Source organism: Cimex lectularius, unplaced genomic scaffold (genome assembly GCF_000648675.2).
Source record: "Cimex lectularius strain Harlan isolate CLEC.00 unplaced genomic scaffold, Clec_2.1 scaffold107, whole genome shotgun sequence".
Lineage (NCBI taxonomy): Eukaryota > Metazoa > Arthropoda > Insecta > Hemiptera > Cimicidae > Cimex > Cimex lectularius.
Genome location: NW_019392698.1, coordinates 353,048 through 374,241, shown reverse-complemented (window position 1 = coordinate 374,241; position 21,194 = coordinate 353,048). Strand labels below are relative to the sequence as shown.

General features: G+C 33.0%; 1 protein-coding gene across 1 annotated transcript; it reads left to right on the top strand.

Moving 5' to 3' along the window:
* The first annotated feature begins 3,940 nt into the window (after window positions 1-3,940).
* LOC106664748 lies at window positions 3,941-18,425 on the top strand. Its single transcript, XM_014390726.2, has 6 exons — window positions 3,941-4,119; window positions 7,070-7,425; window positions 7,525-7,719; window positions 7,793-7,927; window positions 12,557-12,719; window positions 15,679-18,425. The coding sequence occupies exons 2-6, from the start codon at window positions 7,096-7,098 to the stop codon at window positions 15,690-15,692; spliced, it is 837 nt and encodes a 278-aa protein (XP_014246212.1). The 5' UTR covers window positions 3,941-4,119; window positions 7,070-7,095; the 3' UTR covers window positions 15,693-18,425.
* The last annotated feature ends 2,769 nt before the right edge of the window (window positions 18,426-21,194 follow it).

Here is a 21,194-nt window from a genome sequence, read left to right as displayed (position 1 = left end):
TCTCGCTAAAGCAACAAAATTCTCACAGATATAGCTAAAGCTTTTGACACTGTTAATTACAGAATATTGCTGTCAAAACTTCACTCATAGATTTGTTGTGTACAACAATACAAATTGAACCATCATTTACAAAAAGTTAATCAACATACTCAAACCACCTTCATTATTTCTGTATACTTCACTCGTACGGCGTGACTGGTAGTTTAGTGTCCTGGATTGAAAATTATCTGTTGCAAGGAAGCTAATTATAAAAATAGGATTGTATCGTTCAGTTTTGTTCACTATTTATTCTGGGATCCCTCAAGGTTTGTACTTGGATCCACTGCTATTCCATTCTTTAATGATGTTGCTATCTTTCATATGTTAATGTTTTTATGCTGGAGGATGATTTAAATATCTATCTATAAAATTAATAGCATATATGATGCAATGGTATTCCAAGAAAATTTACAAAAGTTTCGTTCGTTGTATCTGAACATTGATAAGTGTAAAATTACATGCACTAGGTCCTCAAAAAATTCATAACATTCTTTAGAAAATACACAGCTAGCAATGATCCATTCAGTTAAGAACTTGGGAGTTATATTCAATCAACGCTCTCATTTAAATATCATATTGATTATATCACTGCAAAATTTTGTAAATTATTGAGCTTTATAAAACTAAAAAATTTGACAACATACAATCTTTAAAGGTAGGCCTCATCTTGAATTTTGTACTCCCATTTGGTCTCCTCATTATGCAATATTAATACAATTGAAAAAAATCCAGCATAAATTTTTTTGAGGCTGCTCGAAGCCCCCGATAGCAGAGCCTATTGAGCTTTTCTCTGCAGGCATGTTTTTCAGGCTGAAGTATAGGCCGTGCAACCATAAAACAAGGTCAAGCATATGAAAATGGCCACTGCAAACAAAACTGAACAAATCATCATTTGTTACTTTAACACATATTGGGTTTTTGTAGATTAATTAATTATATACAAACATATTGAAAATAAATTATTAATTCAAAATAAAAACGTAAATATATTTTTCACATATTTAATAACATAGAGTGGTAAAAGCTGCAGGACTGTATGAACAATTTTAAATATGCGACCAAATAAGGAATTAACACATATTTGATTCAAATTTCGGCCTCATATTCAATTTAATTTTTATATAAAATATTAACGTTTAAGTAATTAAAAAATTATTTCATCACATGGTTCAGTTGAACGGTTTATTTTTGTAACATTTCTTGATGGATGCTAAGCGAGTTTAATCTCACAATAAACGTCGTTTATAAACATATTTATATAAATTGGTTAGGGATGGTTAATTTATTTATATAAATTATTATTTTTATTTTTTAAGAGTTAAGCAGGGGCCAGCGACCGGCACCGTCCCCAGTTCAAAAAATTTTGTCCCTCCAGCAAGAAGCGACTTGGTGCAATATGATTACAATTAAGTCGAACGTTAGAACGGTAGAAATTTCTATCAGTTTGAATTGACAGGAAGTGGTAGGACAAATGGACGAATTTTTGAAACGCCCGCTGGAAAATCCCCATCGAGTAGATGCATTTCTTGCCTTCTTCAGTCAAATAACAAAATTAGAACCGAAAAAGAGAAGAATATCAGTGGGAAAAAAAGAATTTTGTAAATATCCTAAGTACAAAATGGGAATTTTTTATTGTGTTCATGTTTTTGGCCGCTAGAAAGCGCTGCGTTTCAAACGCTCCTTTATTCCAGCCAGCTATGAGTTCCAGTCGTTTTCTTTAAATATTTACACAATTTATTACATTAATGAATATTCATTTTCTTAAAATTTGTATTGATGGTTTTACAATCGTACAAAGAAACAGTGAAACAGCGGCTTAATGATGAATGCTGGAAATATTTTCCAAATCTGAACGTACAAATAAAATAATAGTAATAGTAATAAATAGTAATAGTAATAAAATAATAGTAAAAGCTATCAAAGTTTATCAAAAACCAAATATTTTTCAAGAAAACAAGGGCATAATTTTTTTCTTTCTTCAAACTAATATGAAATTTCGTTTTAGCACCTAAATATAATTTTTGTTCGAATTTATTGATTTTTTGACCCCTAAAATTTTTCAAATTTTTGAGAAGTCATCAGAATACGTGATTGAAACGGCTATAATTCAAAAATGGCTACAAGGATTTTAACGTCAAACAGACCATTTGAAAGAAGAGGTCCGTAGCTTTTTAACGACTTCTATACCATTAAAATATATAAAATATTTCTATAAAAGAATTCATAAAACAGCAAAATTATTTATCAGAAATTACCTCATTTTTTTAAAATGGAAATAACAGTCTGATTTTAATGTTTGTACAATTATAAAATGCACGTGACAATTTCTTTAAAACGAATTATCAATCATGAAAATCGGTCCTCTAGCTTTTGAGAAAAATGATGTTAGAGCTTGCACTAGTGATGTCAGTCACGCAGAAAAACGACGAAATTATCAGTCAAAATATTAATTTACACTGATTTACGAAAGTCTGTATCTAAGGGTTTTATAACGCTAGAATCACGACAATGCGATCAAATCTAAGTTTTGGCCATTTTCTCACCTACTTTGATTACAGGATGTTTCTTAAAATATGCAAAAAAAAGCAGTATTTCGTTGATTTATATTTTTAAATCATATCAAACTAGAATTTTCTGCGTAGTAGAACATATTGGTTTTTATGTTAACCAACAATGAAATTATTACACTAAAAATAATATTTTTTCGATCTCTCAGTAACGATTTATGCTCATTTAATTAAATTAAATTTATGCTTATAATTTTTACTAATATTTTAATTTATACAATAAATTAATTCATTTAACGAGAATTATATTTGGTCCCTCCTATTTCAAAAATAATGGATTCGAATTATGTTGAAATAACCTCGTTTTTTTCTGTTTTTTAAATGTAAATAATAGACCTATTTTAATGTTGGATAAATTATAAAATGCACTTGACAATTTCTTTAAAACGAATTATCAACCATGAAAATCAGTCCGCCAGCTTTTGAAAAAATCGTTGTTAAAGCGTATAGTAGGAATCAAACAGAAAAGTCGTCGAGATTATAAAAAATTAATTTACACGAAAATCGGTATCCAAAAGTTTTACGACAATGGGATCAAAACCAAGTTGTGACCATTTTCTGACCGACTTTGCTTATAGGATGTTTATTAAAATATGCAAAAAAAGCAGTATTCTGTTTATTTATCTTTTTAAATCATACCAAATTAGAATATTCTTATTATTATAGAAATTATTACACAAAAACCCTGATTAATTAAGAATTCCCTTAAGTCTATTAGTGAGTAAATTTAATTAGATGAGCATAAATATTTATGTAGTTGATTTGAGCAAAGGAGAAAAAAAGTTGAGAGTAACAAGCAAGTAGAAAGGCAAAAGAAAAATATTAAAAAACAGAAAATTTCATCTTCCAATTTTTTTTTGCGAAACCAGGGCCTAATCACAAGAAATGTCCGTAATACGTGTCCTTTATTTTGGAGTGTAGAATCACCAAAACAAGTTTGGTCCAAATCAGTGACCCATCAAGTAGGTCGTCCCCTTGTTAGGTTTTTGAAGTTAGAAGGGATAATTTATTTTTACGAAACTATAACTCTCAAAATATATATACTCGAGATTAAACTCGAAAATTGCTTGTTTTAAATTTTTTATTGTCCTATAAAAGTTTTTTGAGGGGTTGTTTAAGGTTGATTCGCGGTGATTCATTAGAAAAATTTTCGCTTGATCTGACTTTATTTAATTGAATTATATTCTATTTTTATGAGCAGTGGATCCTTTGAAAAACAGGAAACGAGAGTTTAAAAAGAAAATTGAGAAATTCATGTTTTTGTTAAAGATGGTGATGTCACAGTGACGGACGAAACTTTGTGACGAGGTGCGTCACCATCACTGACGACGGTCACTTGAGACTTTGACTCGGCCTCGATCCCTTTGTTGATAAGTGGTTGTCGTATTTGCAATATCCAAACATGTTGGATTTGGACTGTTTTATTTAAAGCCGGATTTTATCAGGAGCTCAATTCACCGTCTATGTGTAGGATTTTAATGTTGAAATGTAACCATCTCCTCCGAAGCTGATCGTGAGTATGAAAATTCATTTCCGAGCTGGCTTTTTTTTGTGTTTTTTTCCCCCCCGAGGAACCTCGGCGTCGGCTTTTTGTCCGGTTGGATCGAGTCGGGTCGAATACGACGTTGGGCCGATTGAAATTGACGTTTTAAAGGGTTTTAAGGGTCGTAACTCGGGTTTCCGGCTTCTCTCCAACGGCACGTCTCGTTTGTCGTACGTACGTTGTTGGTTGTCATCGGCGGATTGAAGACCTGAGACCGGCCGCTTCGCCTTTTGTCTATCCGTCTGCACTGTCACAAACGAAACCCATTTTACGAAAGAAACGACTTTTTAAAAATAAAAAGATTAAAAATTCCAAAACTTTTCAACTTTGAGTGGGTCTTTTTAAAATCGTAACATTTTGTTTTTCATATGAGAAAAAAATTGTATTTAAAGAGTATTTACTATACAGGCCTTCCACAGAATCCTTTAGGGTTTAAATTATTCTTATTTGTTAGGGTATCAGTGCTTTTGTTACTGGTTTGACTGTGACACAATAAAATAGTAATTCCAGCCATAGGAGGGCTTAACTCTAACTACCAAATGGGTGTTGTGGAAGAGAGATCAAACCACTTAACAATACACTTGTCATAAATCAAAAACCGATGTGCTGTGCCAGGTTTCACACCCAGAATAGCTAGCATGGCAAATACGAGTCGGATAGCCTAGCCACTGGTCCACCGGGGTTAAACCACATTGCATTACATTTTTCATAGCATTATCAATTAAAAACCATTGGCTCACTGGGATCCGAACCCAGAACTGGTAGCATGACAAACACGAGTCGGATGGGCTAGCCACTGGTCCACTGCGGTCCCAAAGGTAAAGTAATTCCTGACATAGGATGGCTTAACATCCAACTACCTGTTGGGTATCATGGGAGAGGGGTTAAACCACTTTACATTACATTTTTCATAGCAATATCAATTAAAAAGTGGGGCTCTACTGGGATTTGAACCCAGAACCGCTAGTGTGGCAAATAGAAATCAGAGGGCCTAGCCACTGGTCCACCACGGTCCCAAAAGCATAGTAATTCTTGTCATATAGAAGGACGTAACGTCCAACTGTCCATTGTGTGTCATGGAAGAGGGGTTAAACCAGTTTACATTTTTCATAGCATTATCAATTAAAAAACGGGGCTCGCTGGAATTCAAACCTAGAGCTGGTAAGTAGCATATGAGTCGGATAGCCTAGCCACTGGTTGACTGCAGTCCCAAATACAAAGTGATTCCTGTCATATAGGAGGACTTAACGTCCAACTGTCCATTGAGTGTTGTGGAAGAGGGGTTAAACAACTTTACATTACATTTTCATAGCATTATCAATTAAAAAGGGGGCCTGCTGTGATTTGAACCTAGAACCGCTAGGTGGCAAATAGGCATCAGATGGCCTAGTCACTGGTCCGCCACGGTCCCAAAAGCAAAGTAATTCTTGTCATATAGAAGGACGTAACATCCAACTGTCCATTGTGTGTCATGGAAGAGGGGTTAAACCAGTTTACATTTTATATAGCATTATCAATTAAAAAAACTATGGGCTCGCTGGTATTCAAACCCAGAGCTGGTAGGTAGCATGGGAAATATGAGTCGGATAGCCTAGCCACTGGTTGACTGCAGTCCCAAATACAAAGTAATTCCTCTCATATAGGAGGACTTAACGTCCAACTGTCCATTGGGTGTTGTGGAGGAGGGGTTAAACCACTTTACATTACATTTTCATAGCATTATCAATTAAAAAGGGGGCCTGCTGTGATTTGAACCTAGAACCGCTTTTTGGGTGTCATGGGCAAGGGGGTTAACCACTAACATACATTTGTCATACTATTATCAATATAAAAGCCATGGACTTTGCCGGGATTTGAGCATGGCAAATTCGAGTAGGACACCTACTCGGCCACCGTGAAACAATATTTCTTACGATGTTAACTGTAAAGTGTCATTAGTTGAAATAGATCTCAGTATTCCTGAGAACGTCTTGAACTTTTTAAATAGCAAAGTTCTAGTTCTGTCAGTTCATGTTCTAATGCCAACTGCATATGCAGTGATTGATGAGTTCGGAAGTGCAGGGATGTGTTAAGTTAGCTACGGTTAAGTCGGTGTTATTTTTATTGAATCATTATTAAACTTGTTTAAAGATACCTTCCCAAGTCAATATCTTTAAGTTAACCAACTGGAATAACTTGCATCTACATGTATCTACAGTTTCTTTCTTAGCTTACTGCCTAAGAACAGTTCTTTTTTTTAGATAGAATCATCATCTGTGATGAAAAAATGATGTACCATCAGCTTAGGCATTAATATTAATGTTTTTCTCCTGAAAACGAATGTAGGACTTTTTTTCTAAACGTAACTATTTTCTCGATAGCCAAAGGTCGAGTTATGTGCAGCCTCCAGGTCAAAATCCCACAGGTGGGACCTACTGTAACCATTCAAAATTTGAAACTTTTAATCGTGTTCATTGAAAAGGCCTACCGTCCTTGATTATGCACTCACACCCTTACTGCAAAAATTACGAAGGACGAATTAATCGATAGTGGATGGGGAATTTTAGACCTGTTGCCTACAGATAACAACCTTTTCTGATATCTCAAGGCCTTAAGTAGAAATTTTTTAAAAATTGTCAAAGTAATCAGATCTGTCTTTTTATGACTATGGCAGGAAAAAAAGAAGGGATTTAATCAATTAATAAAATATTATTTACTATTTACCTTTTTACTTCACTGGGTCGTTTTATTGAACCACCATTTATTTAAATAAGATGTGCAATTATTAGTACTGTAATTTTTTTAAATTATGGCCTTTTATTGTAAATTGTATATTACCTTTTATTAATTAAGACATTCTCTATTAGATTAAATTATTGTATGCATTTTATATGTTTAATGATAGCTAGGTTATTTGCTTATTTTTTCTTTTTTTTAAGAGGTGCGGGTAAGGGGGATGGAGGTGTGATGCAGTCTGAGTGTGGACGCTACCTAAGTTCTGTGTCTGACTTATACATTGGGGACGAAGTGTCTGTACTCCTGGAGGAGATACGGGAGCTAGAGGGGCCCGGGCGGGGCCCAGATGAATTGCAAGACTTTGAAATCGCCGGCAGTCAGACAGGTGGCATAGATACTCCAGCGGATGCTACTACAGTTCATTCATGGGACTCGCACGCTCATTACAAACACCACTTACCAGGCTCATCCCCCACCCATTCCATATTTTCTGGTGTGGTGCTTTATTGTGATGACACTCATCTTAAAACATCTACAGGCATTATACGTTTACTATTGGTGGTAAGCTTCAACTTTTCGCTTTTACTTTCCTATTCAAATAACGTGAATAATCCAATAATCCTTACTTTATAATATTAATAATAAAATAATCCCTTTCAGATATCATCTGTGGCATGTTTGGCATGCCTTTGTTCCTCTGGCACAGTTACTGCTGGGCTATTTATGTTGCCATTGGTCACAAGATTAAGGCTAATGATGTTTAGTACTGTCTTCAGTGTTCTCATCACATTGCTCTTCCTGTTTTTAGACATATCACATGTTGTCTACCTCTTCCCTTTCAATTGGGGAAAATTTGTAAGTACAAATACAAAATATAAGTAATAATATAGTACCTTTTAAACTAAATTACTACTGAATTTATTTCCAGAATGCAGTAGTTTATTTGATTCTGAGCTTATTGTACATACTAAGCTCATCCCTGCTACTTCATCTGCTCAATATGTATGCAGAAACTTATCACTGGGTGCCAAAATGGACAAATCAGCAGCTTCTTGTTACAGGCGTAAGACATTTTTAACATTTCATGTTGATTTGATTACTGAATTAAAAATGAACCAAGATCTAGGGACCCGTTTTATACATTGGTGTGAATAATATCCTTAATTTGAGTGAATGTAATATGGAATACCAAGTACCACAAACACACCAGACTTATCGAACCAATTATGCTAATATAGGATAGTGAATGCATGATTTTTACTATGTATGAATGTATTGATGTGAAGGAAAGGAGGGTGTCGAGGTGAAAAACCGCATGGGTTTAGGTAGTACATAATTTTAGCGTAGTTGAAAGGATATCAGCAGTTTATCGAGAACTCTTGAGTCCCACCAAACTTAGGATTAGGTCTTAATAGTATGTATTTCAATCGACTTAGGACATTTTAACCACTTGAGGAAGGGTTAAACATGCAAGATAGAGAAAATAAAAATGTGAGATATACAAAACATGAGGAGCTGGTAGCTAGTCAGTGTGGAAAAAAACAAATAAAAAAACAAAGATCTAATAGTGACAATTTAGTAAACTATGTGAATATGAAGTTTTCAACATAGATATGTTTTTGAGCAGTATTAAAAACTATATTTTACCTGACCATTAGAAGTGTGGGTATGCACATGGATTAGTGTTAGTTATTTAATTAGTTATTGATTTATTATTAATTATTATTTCCAATTTTTCTTCTCAACTGTCTGCAAAATTTGGAAATTGGTGTTAGTGTTAGGGACTTGTTAGGTTAGGTAGAGTTAGAGTTAGGGGTGGGTTAGGTTAGGTAATGTTAGGGTTATTGTTAAAGTTAGAAAGTGGTTAGATTAGGTAGAGTTAAGAGACGGGTTAGTTTAGGTAGGGTTAGTGTAAGGGACTGGTTAGGTTAGGTAGAGTTAGTTAGGGGTGGGTTAGGTTAGGTGTTAGGGTTAGTGTTAGAAAGTGGTTAGATTAGGTAGAGTTAAGAGACGGGTTAGGTTAGGATAGGTATTGCTTAGGTTAGCGTTAGACACTGGTTAGATTAGGACGAGTTAGGTTTGTTAGTGTTAGGTAGGAATGGTTAGATTAGCACATTTGTAACCACTGTAATTATATTATACCATTTCATATTCCATACCAGATTGTTGCTAAAGTGAATTCATGTCATTTAAAATTCTATTTCTTGTTGCCACTGAAGTGAATTCACGTCATTTTAAATTCTATTCCTGGTTGTTGCTGAATAAATTCACTTAAAAAAAATATATAAAAAAAAAATTTAAAAAAAACCAAAAAAAAAAAAAAACCGATTGTTGCATCTAGAGTTGCAACAAACAAATTATTTGTACTATGTAGATTAACAAAGTTAACAGTTAGTAAAACATCTTATACATATGTGTATAGTACGTATACACATACACATATACATCCATATATAATGCCAAAAATTATATTGGCTGGAAAAATTAAGTCTCCCAATGACAACCTAACCTAATTTGAAAGAAACAAATGAAAAAATAAACACTGAGGCCCACGGCATGGTGACCTTTATTACGTTTTCTCCCTCAGGTGCTGGGATAGTAACACTTGTGTCATACACCGCCTCATAAATAAGCAGGAGTAACTGAAATCGAAGAGTAACCATCAGTTTGAAGTTCTGAAGCGGCTTAAAAATATTGTTGAACTAAATATATTAGGTTGTTTACAAGTTTAAAATAATTTACCTTAATAATGGAAAATAAAGAAATATAAGCTGATGAGATTTCCGAGATCGAATCCACAGAATTTATTGCTAGTATTGATAGTGAAACAGGAAGTGATATAGAAATGCAATTAACACAGAGAAATAAAATGCAGTTATATGACAGCAAATTTAGCAACAGTAACTATGATACAGATAGTCAGTGGAGAAAACATTATCCAAAAAGAAACTTAGAAATGTTAATGGGTAATTCATGTGTCAAGGTATATCCAAATAATCCACAACATATAAGAGAAATTATGTGACTAGTAATTGAAGATTATTTTATCTACCGGTCATAATTGAAACTAACAGATATTATGATCCGATGCAGCGCAAATACAAATAAAGTGCAGATTACTAGTCAGTGTCTTTTTTGAGGCAAGTACTGGATATGTCTGCAAATTTTAGCTGTATTGTAGAAAAGTAGATAATTTAGAAAAAATATTTCACTTCTTTTAAATAAATACGAAAACTTGCATTAGCTGAACACTTGAAGAAGAAAATTTGTATTTGTGGTATTGTAACAAGAATTTAGTTTTACGATTTTACAAAGGAACTGAATGATCTCAGTTTGAAAATCAGTGAATCTGTTTTTTTGGTGTAAAGAAGATATTCGAATGATATCCACCATATATAATGCCGATATCGTCAAGACTGGAAAAATAAATTAAAAAAAAAACTGGATAGCAAATTCGATAGCCTGAGTGCATAATGAAATACAATCAACAATGAAAGGTGTTGATCTTGCTGATTAATAACTTTCATATTAATCATTTTTATGAAATTCTATCAAATGGGCAAAGAGTTTTCATGTTTCTTTTCATTGTACACTTCATTTATTTTGTATCAAAAGCTTAATCCAAATATCAAAATAACTTTTTTGACATTTTCACTAACTCTGGCAGAAGAATGGTTTCTGTTATTGAACATCATGATTTGGAAAATATACCAAAGTACTAGCTCAACAGCAGTGGGCCGAGCACCTCACCATGATCCTCCTGACAGACTCTCAGGGACTTATTAAAACACCTGTTGGAAAGTTCCCTTATGCAAAATTCATTGTTTTTTATTTATCACACAAAACAGAAATATTAAATTTTATTTTTCATCTTTGTAATCCCAAAATACGTGTAATATAATGAAATAAAGCAAAATAATATCAAGTAGTCTATTATACCATATATCTACTTAGATCTACCTTAAAAGCAAGTATACATAATTGTGAAGGTCGTTTTATTGAATGATATTAAACTGGGAAGCCTCGGGGTCTCTGGTGGTTCATGGTGGCAGCCGGCAGGTTGACATCAATTCCAGGATGCAGTCAACACATGGCAGATGGCTCAGCCGAAGCAAAAAAAAACATAGTTTATGTAGGGTTAGTGTTAGGGACTGGTTAGGTTAGGTCAGGTTAGGTTTGTTAATGTTAAGGTTATATATTATGCAGGTGACCAAGACACGAGGGGTTAAATGCCTGGGTAGACTCGTACCCCACCCCGTAATGTTAAGGTTACAGTTAGTGCTATGGACTGGTGAGATTAGATAGGGGGTAAAGTTTGAGTTTGGGATGGATTAGGTTAAGTTGAGTTAAATTGGGTCAGGTTAGAAAAGGTAAGGGTAGTGTTTGGGACTGGTTAGATTAGGTAGGGTAAGAGTTTGGGATGGGTTAGGTTAGAATTAGCGTTTTGAGTTAGATTTAGGGTTTTAGGGTTAGTGTTAAGGACAGGTTAGGTTAGGTTAGGTTAGGGTTAATGACGGGTAAGATTAGGTTGTTTAAGTAGTAGAAGTTTAATAGTAGTTAGATTAGGGAGGGTTAAAGTTACAATTAGAGTTTGGGTGTTAATAAGGATTAGGGTTAATTTTAGAGTTAGTGTTAGGAACTCATTATGTTAGGTTAGGTAGGGTTAGGTGTAGTGTTAGTGTTAGGGACTGTTTAGATTAGGTTATTTAGTAGGTTAGAGTGTGGGACAGGTTAGGTTATGTAGAGTTGGGTTTAGTATTAGCGTTAGATTACATATACTTTTTTTAATGTGTAATACGATTTGCCAAGTTTATTTATGCAAGTTGTGAAAAATTGATCATATTGATGTAAAATATGATAAATAATGATGATGAGAAAATGAAAAAAAATAATATATCTTTTGTTGAATTTTTAACTGCACAAATAATAAGTGAATTATTGATACTATTACATAATCTTTAGATAATATTAGGTAGTTTAATAATTAGAGTTTGGAATGGGTTAGATTAGGGAGGGTTAAAGTTAGAGTTAGAGTTTGGGTGTTGATAAGGTTAGGATTAGTTTTAGAATTAGTGTAGGAAGTTGTTACATTAGGTTAGGTAGGGTTAAGTGTAGTGTTAGTGTTAGGGACTGTTTAGATTAGGTTATTTAGTAGTTTGAGTTAGAGTGTGGGGCAGGTTAGGTTTAGTATTAATGTTAGACTACATATACTTATCTTAATGTATTCAAATGGGAGAAAACATACGATTTGCCAAGTTTATTTATGCAAGTTGTGAAAAATTGATCATATTGATGTAAAATATGATAGATAACGATGGTGAGAAAATGAAAGAAAAAAGTAATGTATCTTTTGTTGAATATTTAACTTCACAAATAATAATGCGAATTATTGTTACTATTACATAATCTTTATAAAGTAGGCTTAGAAAAGACGATGACCTGAAGGTGCAAAGTCAATATAAAGTTAGATTCATCCATTTTTGTATTTTAACATTAATCATTAGGCATTAAAGTTTAAAAAATGATTCGTGCATTAAAATAATAACATTCACACAGAGATATTGTGTGGAAATTAATTGAATGAATACATTAAACATTTTGAAACTTAAAAAAGGCCATTTTTTATTATCATTATTATAATAATAAATGTATAACAATATATTGACTTTTTTGTTTTGTTTTCTTTCTTTAGATTTTGGGGTATGTTTGTGCATTGGAGTCTCTAATATTGTGCGTTGTTAGTAAATGTGAAGGAGGTCAATATACACCTGTAGAAGAAGAGCCTAGTAGTATGACCCTCCAAGAAAGACATGGTATTACCAGGGATTCACCCACTCCTACAACACTGCCATCAGGTAAAGATTTTGAAATATAATTAATAACGCGACAGGCAGCGATTTAATCATTCGTTCGATCAAAAATATTTCTGTTACTCCACAGACAGTGGAAATAGGGAAAAACGATCTGATTATTTTTAACCCTCAGCCAGCATGTTTATATACACCTTATACACACATACGGTTGCTCTTGTATGACAGGAATTACATTACTTTACTAGCATCATACATGCTCATATTAGTATACTGTACAATAATTTTATAAACAAAAAACTGGTTACATGTTTTGTTGAATATGTGTATCTTCTTTGGGACCTGGTAAAACTGTTATAGTTTTTCTTTTTTAGATTTATTGTTACGTCTTGATTTGATCTTTTTCTAGTAAAAACAAATCATCTATGATTTCATTAACAGACTGTTCGTACTGGTTGGGGTGATGATAAATTGAAAGTCAACTCCTAATACCACTTTTCATCTTCTTCATTCAATAATTATTAAAGAATGCTCCCAATAATTCTTCGATTCTCAATTGTTATTATTTTAATACTGTCAGTTCACTGTATATTGTAAAATATTTTTTTTCTCTTGGCTTCAAAAACTATAATTTGTGTATTATTTTGTGAATTTTAGATCGGTACTAGGGCTGCCGAGGCAGCTAGTAAAATTTGCACTGCGTTCTGTGATAAAACAGTAAGTGAGTGCACTTCCCAAAAGTGGTTTTGGTAGACTTATGTCTTGAATGATGAATTAAGAAGAGCTGTCGAATTTCATTTGAGTCCATCTGGCAGGAGCTCTCCAGAGTTAAACATATGCAATGAAACCATTCACTTTAGCTTACATCATTTTGGGAAGACGTGCAATGGGTCCCTCATAAATTGACCGATGGTAACAAACTTCAGCCGTCTTGTTTGATTTTTTGTCATATGCAATGAAATATAGATGCTGTTTAGTAACCGTTGTACCATCAGCTGCACCAAATGACCCTTGGCCCATTGATGTGAAAAGGTGATGCTTTGTGTTTGGTGGAGTGCAGTGTGCTTGCATATTGTTTCATCACCGAATGCAGTGCAAATTTACAAGCTGCCTCCCCTGCCCTAGTGTGGAACTAAAATTCATACAATAAGCACACTCTAATTATGGGTTTTGGAGCCATGAAAAAGAAAATATTTTATAATTTACAGTGAACTGTTCAAGACACTTTTTCTTAATGAACTGGCACACTTCCTTTTCTCCTTCAGATATAAAATATGCAATTAAAAATCTCCCCCCTCAAGAAAGCTCCACGATTTGACCTCATTATTTGAAAACTGAAAAAAAAAGCAACAGTTTTCAGAACCATCATTTATAATGCAACTCTCTGTACAACTGACTTCCCGATGCCATGGAAATTTTCCATGATTCACCCAATTCCCTAAACCCAACAAACCACACTTTCCAAAGTCCTACTGTCCCATCAGTTCACTGTCAATTCTTGGTAAACTACTTGAAAACTCTTTTATAAACAGATCCCATCATCGAATTATCTAATATAATCCATCAAATTTGGACAATGGAAATTTGGGCAACACCATTCTACTGTTCAACAGTGCCATCGCATTGTGGACAACATCGCATCTCCCTTGAGAAGAAAGAAGCTCAGGGAACTTTCATTGTCGAACAGGCTTTCAATCGAGTTTGCCACCTGGGTTTGTTCTGGAAACTCAAGGGCATCCTACCCTCTACATACTATTTCATCCTAGGTACTTTTCGGGGTTGGTCGTATCCTCACACTCTCCTTTGTACAGAATGGATGTGGGAGTCCCTAAGGGTAGCATCCTCAGCCTTCTACTATACTCAGTATATGCTGATATCTTTTTCCATCCTAACATACACTGATGACACTGCATTCTCTCCTCCAATTCCGACCTTGTCGTAGCTCACTGAACCCTCCAAACACACTATATTCGATTGAACAATAGTTAAAAAAATGGTGAATAAAACTAAACACCACAAAGTCCCACAACATAACCTTCACCCTCCCTTCTCATGTACTCCAATCTATTATTACCTCATTCCCTTCCTACTGAAAACATCATCTGGTATTTTGAGCTGATCTAGATAAACGACTGACCTGGAATCCCTGTTCTGATTACTTAAAAGACTACTAGGCAACAGATCTAAACTCTCTTTTGACAACAAATTACTCATATACAGCTAAATATTGCGTTCAACCGAACCTTCCATTCTTCGCAGAATCCAGACCCTACACACAGCATTGATTCAGATCGGCATGTTAAGAGTGCCTGAAGATGATCTCAATAAAGATTGATATGTTGGCACGATAAAGAAAATGTTTTTCAAAACCCTACATCACACCATACCGCAATCACAATCTCCAAATAATCACTAAACACCACACATTTCTACCCAGTTCTTTGTTTCTAACCACACCATCCATAATGACCTAAATGTACCCTTTTAAATGAAGTTGTAAAATCCATCTACACTAACCTCCAATCCCCACATACACCTACTTTCTTCCAGCTCTCTTCCAGCAGCAATACTCCTTGACATCTAAAAATGCAGTGGCCTCAAGACCGGCTCTCAGAGAGTGCGAGTAATTAAGTGAAGATTTCTAATTTAGGATTGCTCTCTCTGGATCCTACTTAATGTCTTTTCATTTTTGTTTTTCTGTTAATTTGGATTATCTGATTATCTATGCAACTCATTATGATTTTTCCAGATTGTTGTTCTATTACTCAATTTAGAAACAAAGTAGAGTAAAGAATAAATTTTACATTTAACAATTTGTTTGGTTGTAGTTAATCGGTACTGATGTTTTGTGACCTCTTTGTTCACAGATTTTGTATAGTACGTTTATGTGTATGCAAGTAAAATGTTTAAAACAAAAAGACAAATTATATTTATAATTAATTATATGGCATTTCTTTATAAAAATGTATTATTTAATTTAATTTTTAATTTTTTTTTTTTCCAGCCAACATGTGTTGAATTCGTGTAACCGTCAAAGTTCATGATGGATCTCACAAGATTTATTAAACTTCACAAAATTTTTTAAAAAAAGGTAGTTAGTGCATCCCATATGTTCTGTGAGTGATAATGACTCATTTAAACATAATTAAGCGAATATTATTTGAAGGCAAATTTAGAGCCGAACTCATAAACCACATGGGCCTTAACTGTGAAAGATGAAAGAAGAAAAGGAAACTTTTTTTTTATTGTCATACCTTTCATCTATGTATAACATTTTATTATTTTACCTAAATTTTGCATGCTTATTATCACACTCAGAACTAAAATTCAAAATTGTTAACAGTAAATTTGTTATAACACTCTTTAAGGCATAGAAAGTTATTTTATTTTTTTAAGAACTTGCTAGATGGGACTGGTTGAGAAACGTATTGAATTTTCTCTGATTTTTCACTTTGCCAAATTCTTTACTATCTCTTTCTCTTATCTACTTATTGTAGTTGTCAGGGTGATTAGAAATTTACGTAATACCTGACAAGTAGCAATAAATTTATTTTATGCGTTCTCGTGCCTTGAGAAATGCCTTTGAAAAATTGGCTTATAAAATGAGCTAAAATCGTCTCACTTTTCCGTTATCTTTATGCCCGTATCGAAACAACTGAAAATGCTTTATCTTTTCAAGGTATCTGTGATTAACTAGAATCATTAATGTTAAATCTAGTTTAAATTTCTAATCCTTGAAAGTAGTACTCACATCCTTGTAAAAAAAAAAAGTTAAATTTTAACAAATTAGCAAACTGACAATACAATTTATTTGCTGTCTCTCTCTCTGAAAGAAAAATTGATTTATTTAATGTGCTTTTCCTTTTATTTACCTGTTTAATTAACTGCATAGTGATGAAAAGGGAAAATGATAATTGATTGTGGGTATGAATTCAGCTCTTAAAAACAACTAAACTCTGTTGTACGTTGCTTTCTTTTTATATTTATAGCTTTTAACGGCACAGCAGTTTTTTTTTAATACATTAAATTTAAACCTTAAAAAAATACTACTAAAACCATTTACAAGAAGGTAATTACATTGAATATTAGTAACAAATATATAAAAGACCAAAAAAAAATTTAATATTTTATCAATAACATTGTTGTTAAATCACATCTTCCGATCACTCTTCTTGTTTGATATGCTTTCACTAGCCATGCCTAATTAGAACGGAGGTAATAGATATTGTAGATAACTACTATGATGAAAAGAGAACTACACCAATTGAGCCTGTGATTTTAGTCAGTATCCAGGTTAAGCTTTATTATAAGGACATTCATTCAAAAATCATTCATTTTGTGTTTATTTAGATATAATTTAAAAACAATCCATGCCTGGCATTTAGCTATCGTTTATTTCAATCTAGTCACAATTGAGTACAAAGCATTGCAGTATTGATTTAATTTATGTTAACCTTGAAAAGACTGTGGATTAGAAACACTTGCTAGATATTTATAATGAAAAAATATGACAAATTTTTAGATTAGCAGTATGTTGGATTTATAATATATATATGTATTTGTTACCGACATATACAAGAAAAAAAAGGTAATTCACAGATTACATTTGTAAAGATTAGCGAATGTACTTTTTAGTCGTGGGTCAAAAAAGTATCGGCACACTCCACTTTTTTCTCTTAAATCTCAAAATATAAAGGTTAATTGTTTGATAGTGAATTTATTTAAACACTAGCTTCCACTTATTAATTTTTAGTGGCAATAAATTGAACAAATTAAAAATAAGATAAAATTAGTAAATAGTATGTGTTCATTTGCAGAAGACCACCTGTTTTGTACAGGAGGTGGAAAAGATGATTAAAATAGAAATAAAAAAAGAAAGACTTAAATGAAAAAAAAAAAAAACATTGAGCAGCAAACCTATAAAATAAATATAAACATACCCCGATGTAAAGTTTCCAGGAGTATTTCTTTTTGTGGAGAGGAAAGCAAAGGAGCCAAGAAGAAGTGGAGGAGAAGACTAGGTTGTATGTAGGAAGGCTCACGTATTACTTTCAACAGTAATGACGTTTTGCTTTATGGATGCCCTTCTTTTTGATTTTACATTTGCACAGTTAAGATTGTGGTTGAAAGGCAGCCAACATAATGGCCGTCGTGGCAAAAATGCTATTTTTCATAATACAACAAGTTCTTCTATGGTTTCTTTCTGCTATAATAATGAAAACTGTTAATTTACATTCCTTACATGCATACTGAAAGTTGTGTTAGAAGTTGATGCAACTTCTGAAGCTATGCTAGAGGCAGAAATAAAGGGTGTTTTTGCCACTATTTTGTGAATTTGCCTTTTTTTTCTCTTTAAGAAAACTTTTTGGCCGCCCGGAACAGTGTTTAAGACCGAACCCATCTCATTGTGGTCGATTTGCAATTTCACGATAACTCAGTCCATAAAAACGTAATTTAAAGACAAATGTGCAAAGACTCACAATGCTCTTGTGTTTTAGCCATTATTATTGCTGCTGAATTGGCCAGAAAATAGCTTAGAATAATGATGTTCATCCTTGTTTGTGTTTATTTCAAATTGAGAGGGTTAAATTAAAGATTTTACATAGGATAATTCAAAATTAAGAAAGAAGCAATAGTTTTTTTACCCTTCAAATTCATACTCTTATCATTTTCATCTTATTTTTAATTTGTTCAATTAACCAAAAATTAATAGTTGGACGCTCTTATTTTTTTATTTTTTTTTTTTTTAAATAAATTTAGTATTGAACCATTAACCTTTATATTTTTGAGATTTAAGAAAAAAGTCGGCAGTGCCAATATTTTTTTGACCCACTGTATTATGAGGTTGAGAGGTGTCATAAATTAACAAAAACAATGACCATGACCTGACTTCATTTAACTCAATTTATGAACTGTAAACCAAAGTGTAAATACAATTAAAACAGAGATTATAATACGCAAAACTTAATATCTCTATGCACGTAGTGCAAATGTATTTCAAATAATTTTATACTGTATGCATTCCGATTTTATTTTTTAAAGTTGTAAATTTTGTTTTGTGATTGCAGTCTCTTTGTTGTAGCTTACGTTAAGTACGTTAAAAGTCAATATAAACTTGATTTTATGACAATACGAGAACCAAATGTTTTCTGATGATGGTGAAATTGTATAATTCTAGTCCCTAAAAAAAATCTAGTCAAATAATTTTGTATGTCTACCAAAATGATATTTGTGTTGATGATTTTATGATGTGTATATGAATGTAATCGAAGGGAAGCCAGGAAAATAAGGATATTTTCATTCATTATTTATTTATATTTAGATAATAGTTTGAGCTTTCTATTATTTTGTCTCTTATTTAAGTGAACGTTGTACAACATTGCTTAGACTGATCCCAAATATGCAGAACTTGTCGTTCTGATATTCTCTTCAATATTGATTGAGTGGCATTGTGTTGTATGACGATGATTTTATTTAACAAATGGCAAAGCTGTTTTATCGATTAAGTAAAAAGTATACATTTTGTGTTCATGGATAAATAAATGATGAAAAAAAAAATTAATGACTTTTGTTATTTTTGAATACAAAAGCAAATTTACTTCCGTTTTTGGGTGTACAAGCATTTATGTGTATAAAACAAAAATGATTATTTTGTTATGAGCTTTGCCATTGCTTTAAGTAAATATAATTGTAACTATTTGTAATTTTTTGTATTTGCTTTTACAATTTGTGTGTGAATTTATGAATTTATGTAAATTTCTTTTCCTTTTTTTTTTAAATCCTTTGTAGTATCAGTTATTTATAGTTCTGTTCCATTTTAAATGTGTAGAATGGCAAGTAATTATTTAAAAGTACAGATAATATAGCTGCATCTGAATGTCTTATTTCAAAAGATAATGTAATAATGCACATTTTTAAGAAAAAAAACCAGTTCATTAACACAAAAAGGTCCAGCACTTTATTTACTGCACGTTGTCATTGACAGTTTATTCTTTTGACTTTAATCTGTGACATTATCTAATAAATATAATTTTTTTTATAATTTTTGTATGTAATATAAGTGTGAGGCAACTGTAATTAGATTAATGATTTTTATGACATTTGATTTACAAAAAAATAAAAATATTTTATCTAATTTATTTTTTTCATTTCCTTATCTGCACCAACTTCCTCAGCTGGGCTACTGTTGTCCAAGACATAGCCATTTACTTGGACAGCCAGACAGCACTGAGAGCAATTACTGCATCGGTTGAAAATCCAGTAGTTTAGAACTGCTTTAGAACTCTGTTAGATACTAGGGAAAACAAAAAAAAATTACCTGTCTGGGTACCAGTGCACAAAGGGCAGAGGGCCAACAAAGAAGGCAATAAATTGGCTAAGGAAAGTTCGATGAACAATGGATTAAAAATAAGTACTATGATCAATGGGAATGGAGTACAGGACAGATGAACACTGGATCAAGGTATGGTCTTGAAGTAAAAAAGCAAATTCAGTCGTTAGTTACTGCCAAGTTTTCGACCTCTCTTAAGGTCATCATCAGGGCAAGCAATCGTAAATATGTCTACAGATTGACATATTTAAGTTTGTTATAGGTGATCTTAAATTTCCTTGAAGACCGACTCAGTCCTAACATTGTCAAGCATTGTGACATGCTGTTTATATGGAGTCAAGAACACCAATTAAGTGGGACATGTCGAGCAACCTTTCTGTACAAGTTCTTCCCCCATCACCGTTTACACATATTATGTAACTAATGTAATGGAGGGTCGAAAGGTACTTTATATTCTACCATAGGCCCTCTCAGACCACACTTTCAGGATAATAAATACATTCACACTCAAAATTACACTATGAGATATATATCGGTACTATATATTATAAAACAAAATCGGAACAAGGAGCCCATATACTGGTGCCATACTAATGGTTCTCATACCCAGCGGCATTTCTAAACCCTCTCTATATGGAGTTAAGGAATTGCACGCTTTGGTTTAGTGGGACATATCTGGCAACCTTCCTCAACACACCGTACCTACATACTCAATATTCCTCTATTGGCCCGCTTACTCTACACATTCACGCCAATAAATACATTCACTCTTAATAACAACGGGACTTCTATCAATACTATATACAATAAAACATTCCTTTTTCCTCCAAGAAGCCGATCAGGGGACCCCCGATACTAGCTGCCATGCTCAATTCTTATATTAGGTGGCATTCCTATACCCTCTCTATATGGAGCCAAGGAGTGGCACCCTTCAATTAGGTGGATTTAGAAAGTGCTATTATTATTAGTATTATATTTATAAGGTTTTTACATGAAGGGTGCTTAAACCCCTGGTTGTACCTTTAAAATAAAAAAAAAATGTTTAACTAATGTATGTACAGAATTGAGTCGTATCACCTATCACTTCTCACAGTCTGTTCCGATTTTTTTAATTTGGAATAAATCACCGGCAGACTTGAGAATCACCCACCCCGGGTGTTGGCAGTCCAGGGGCAGGATAAGACCGTCCA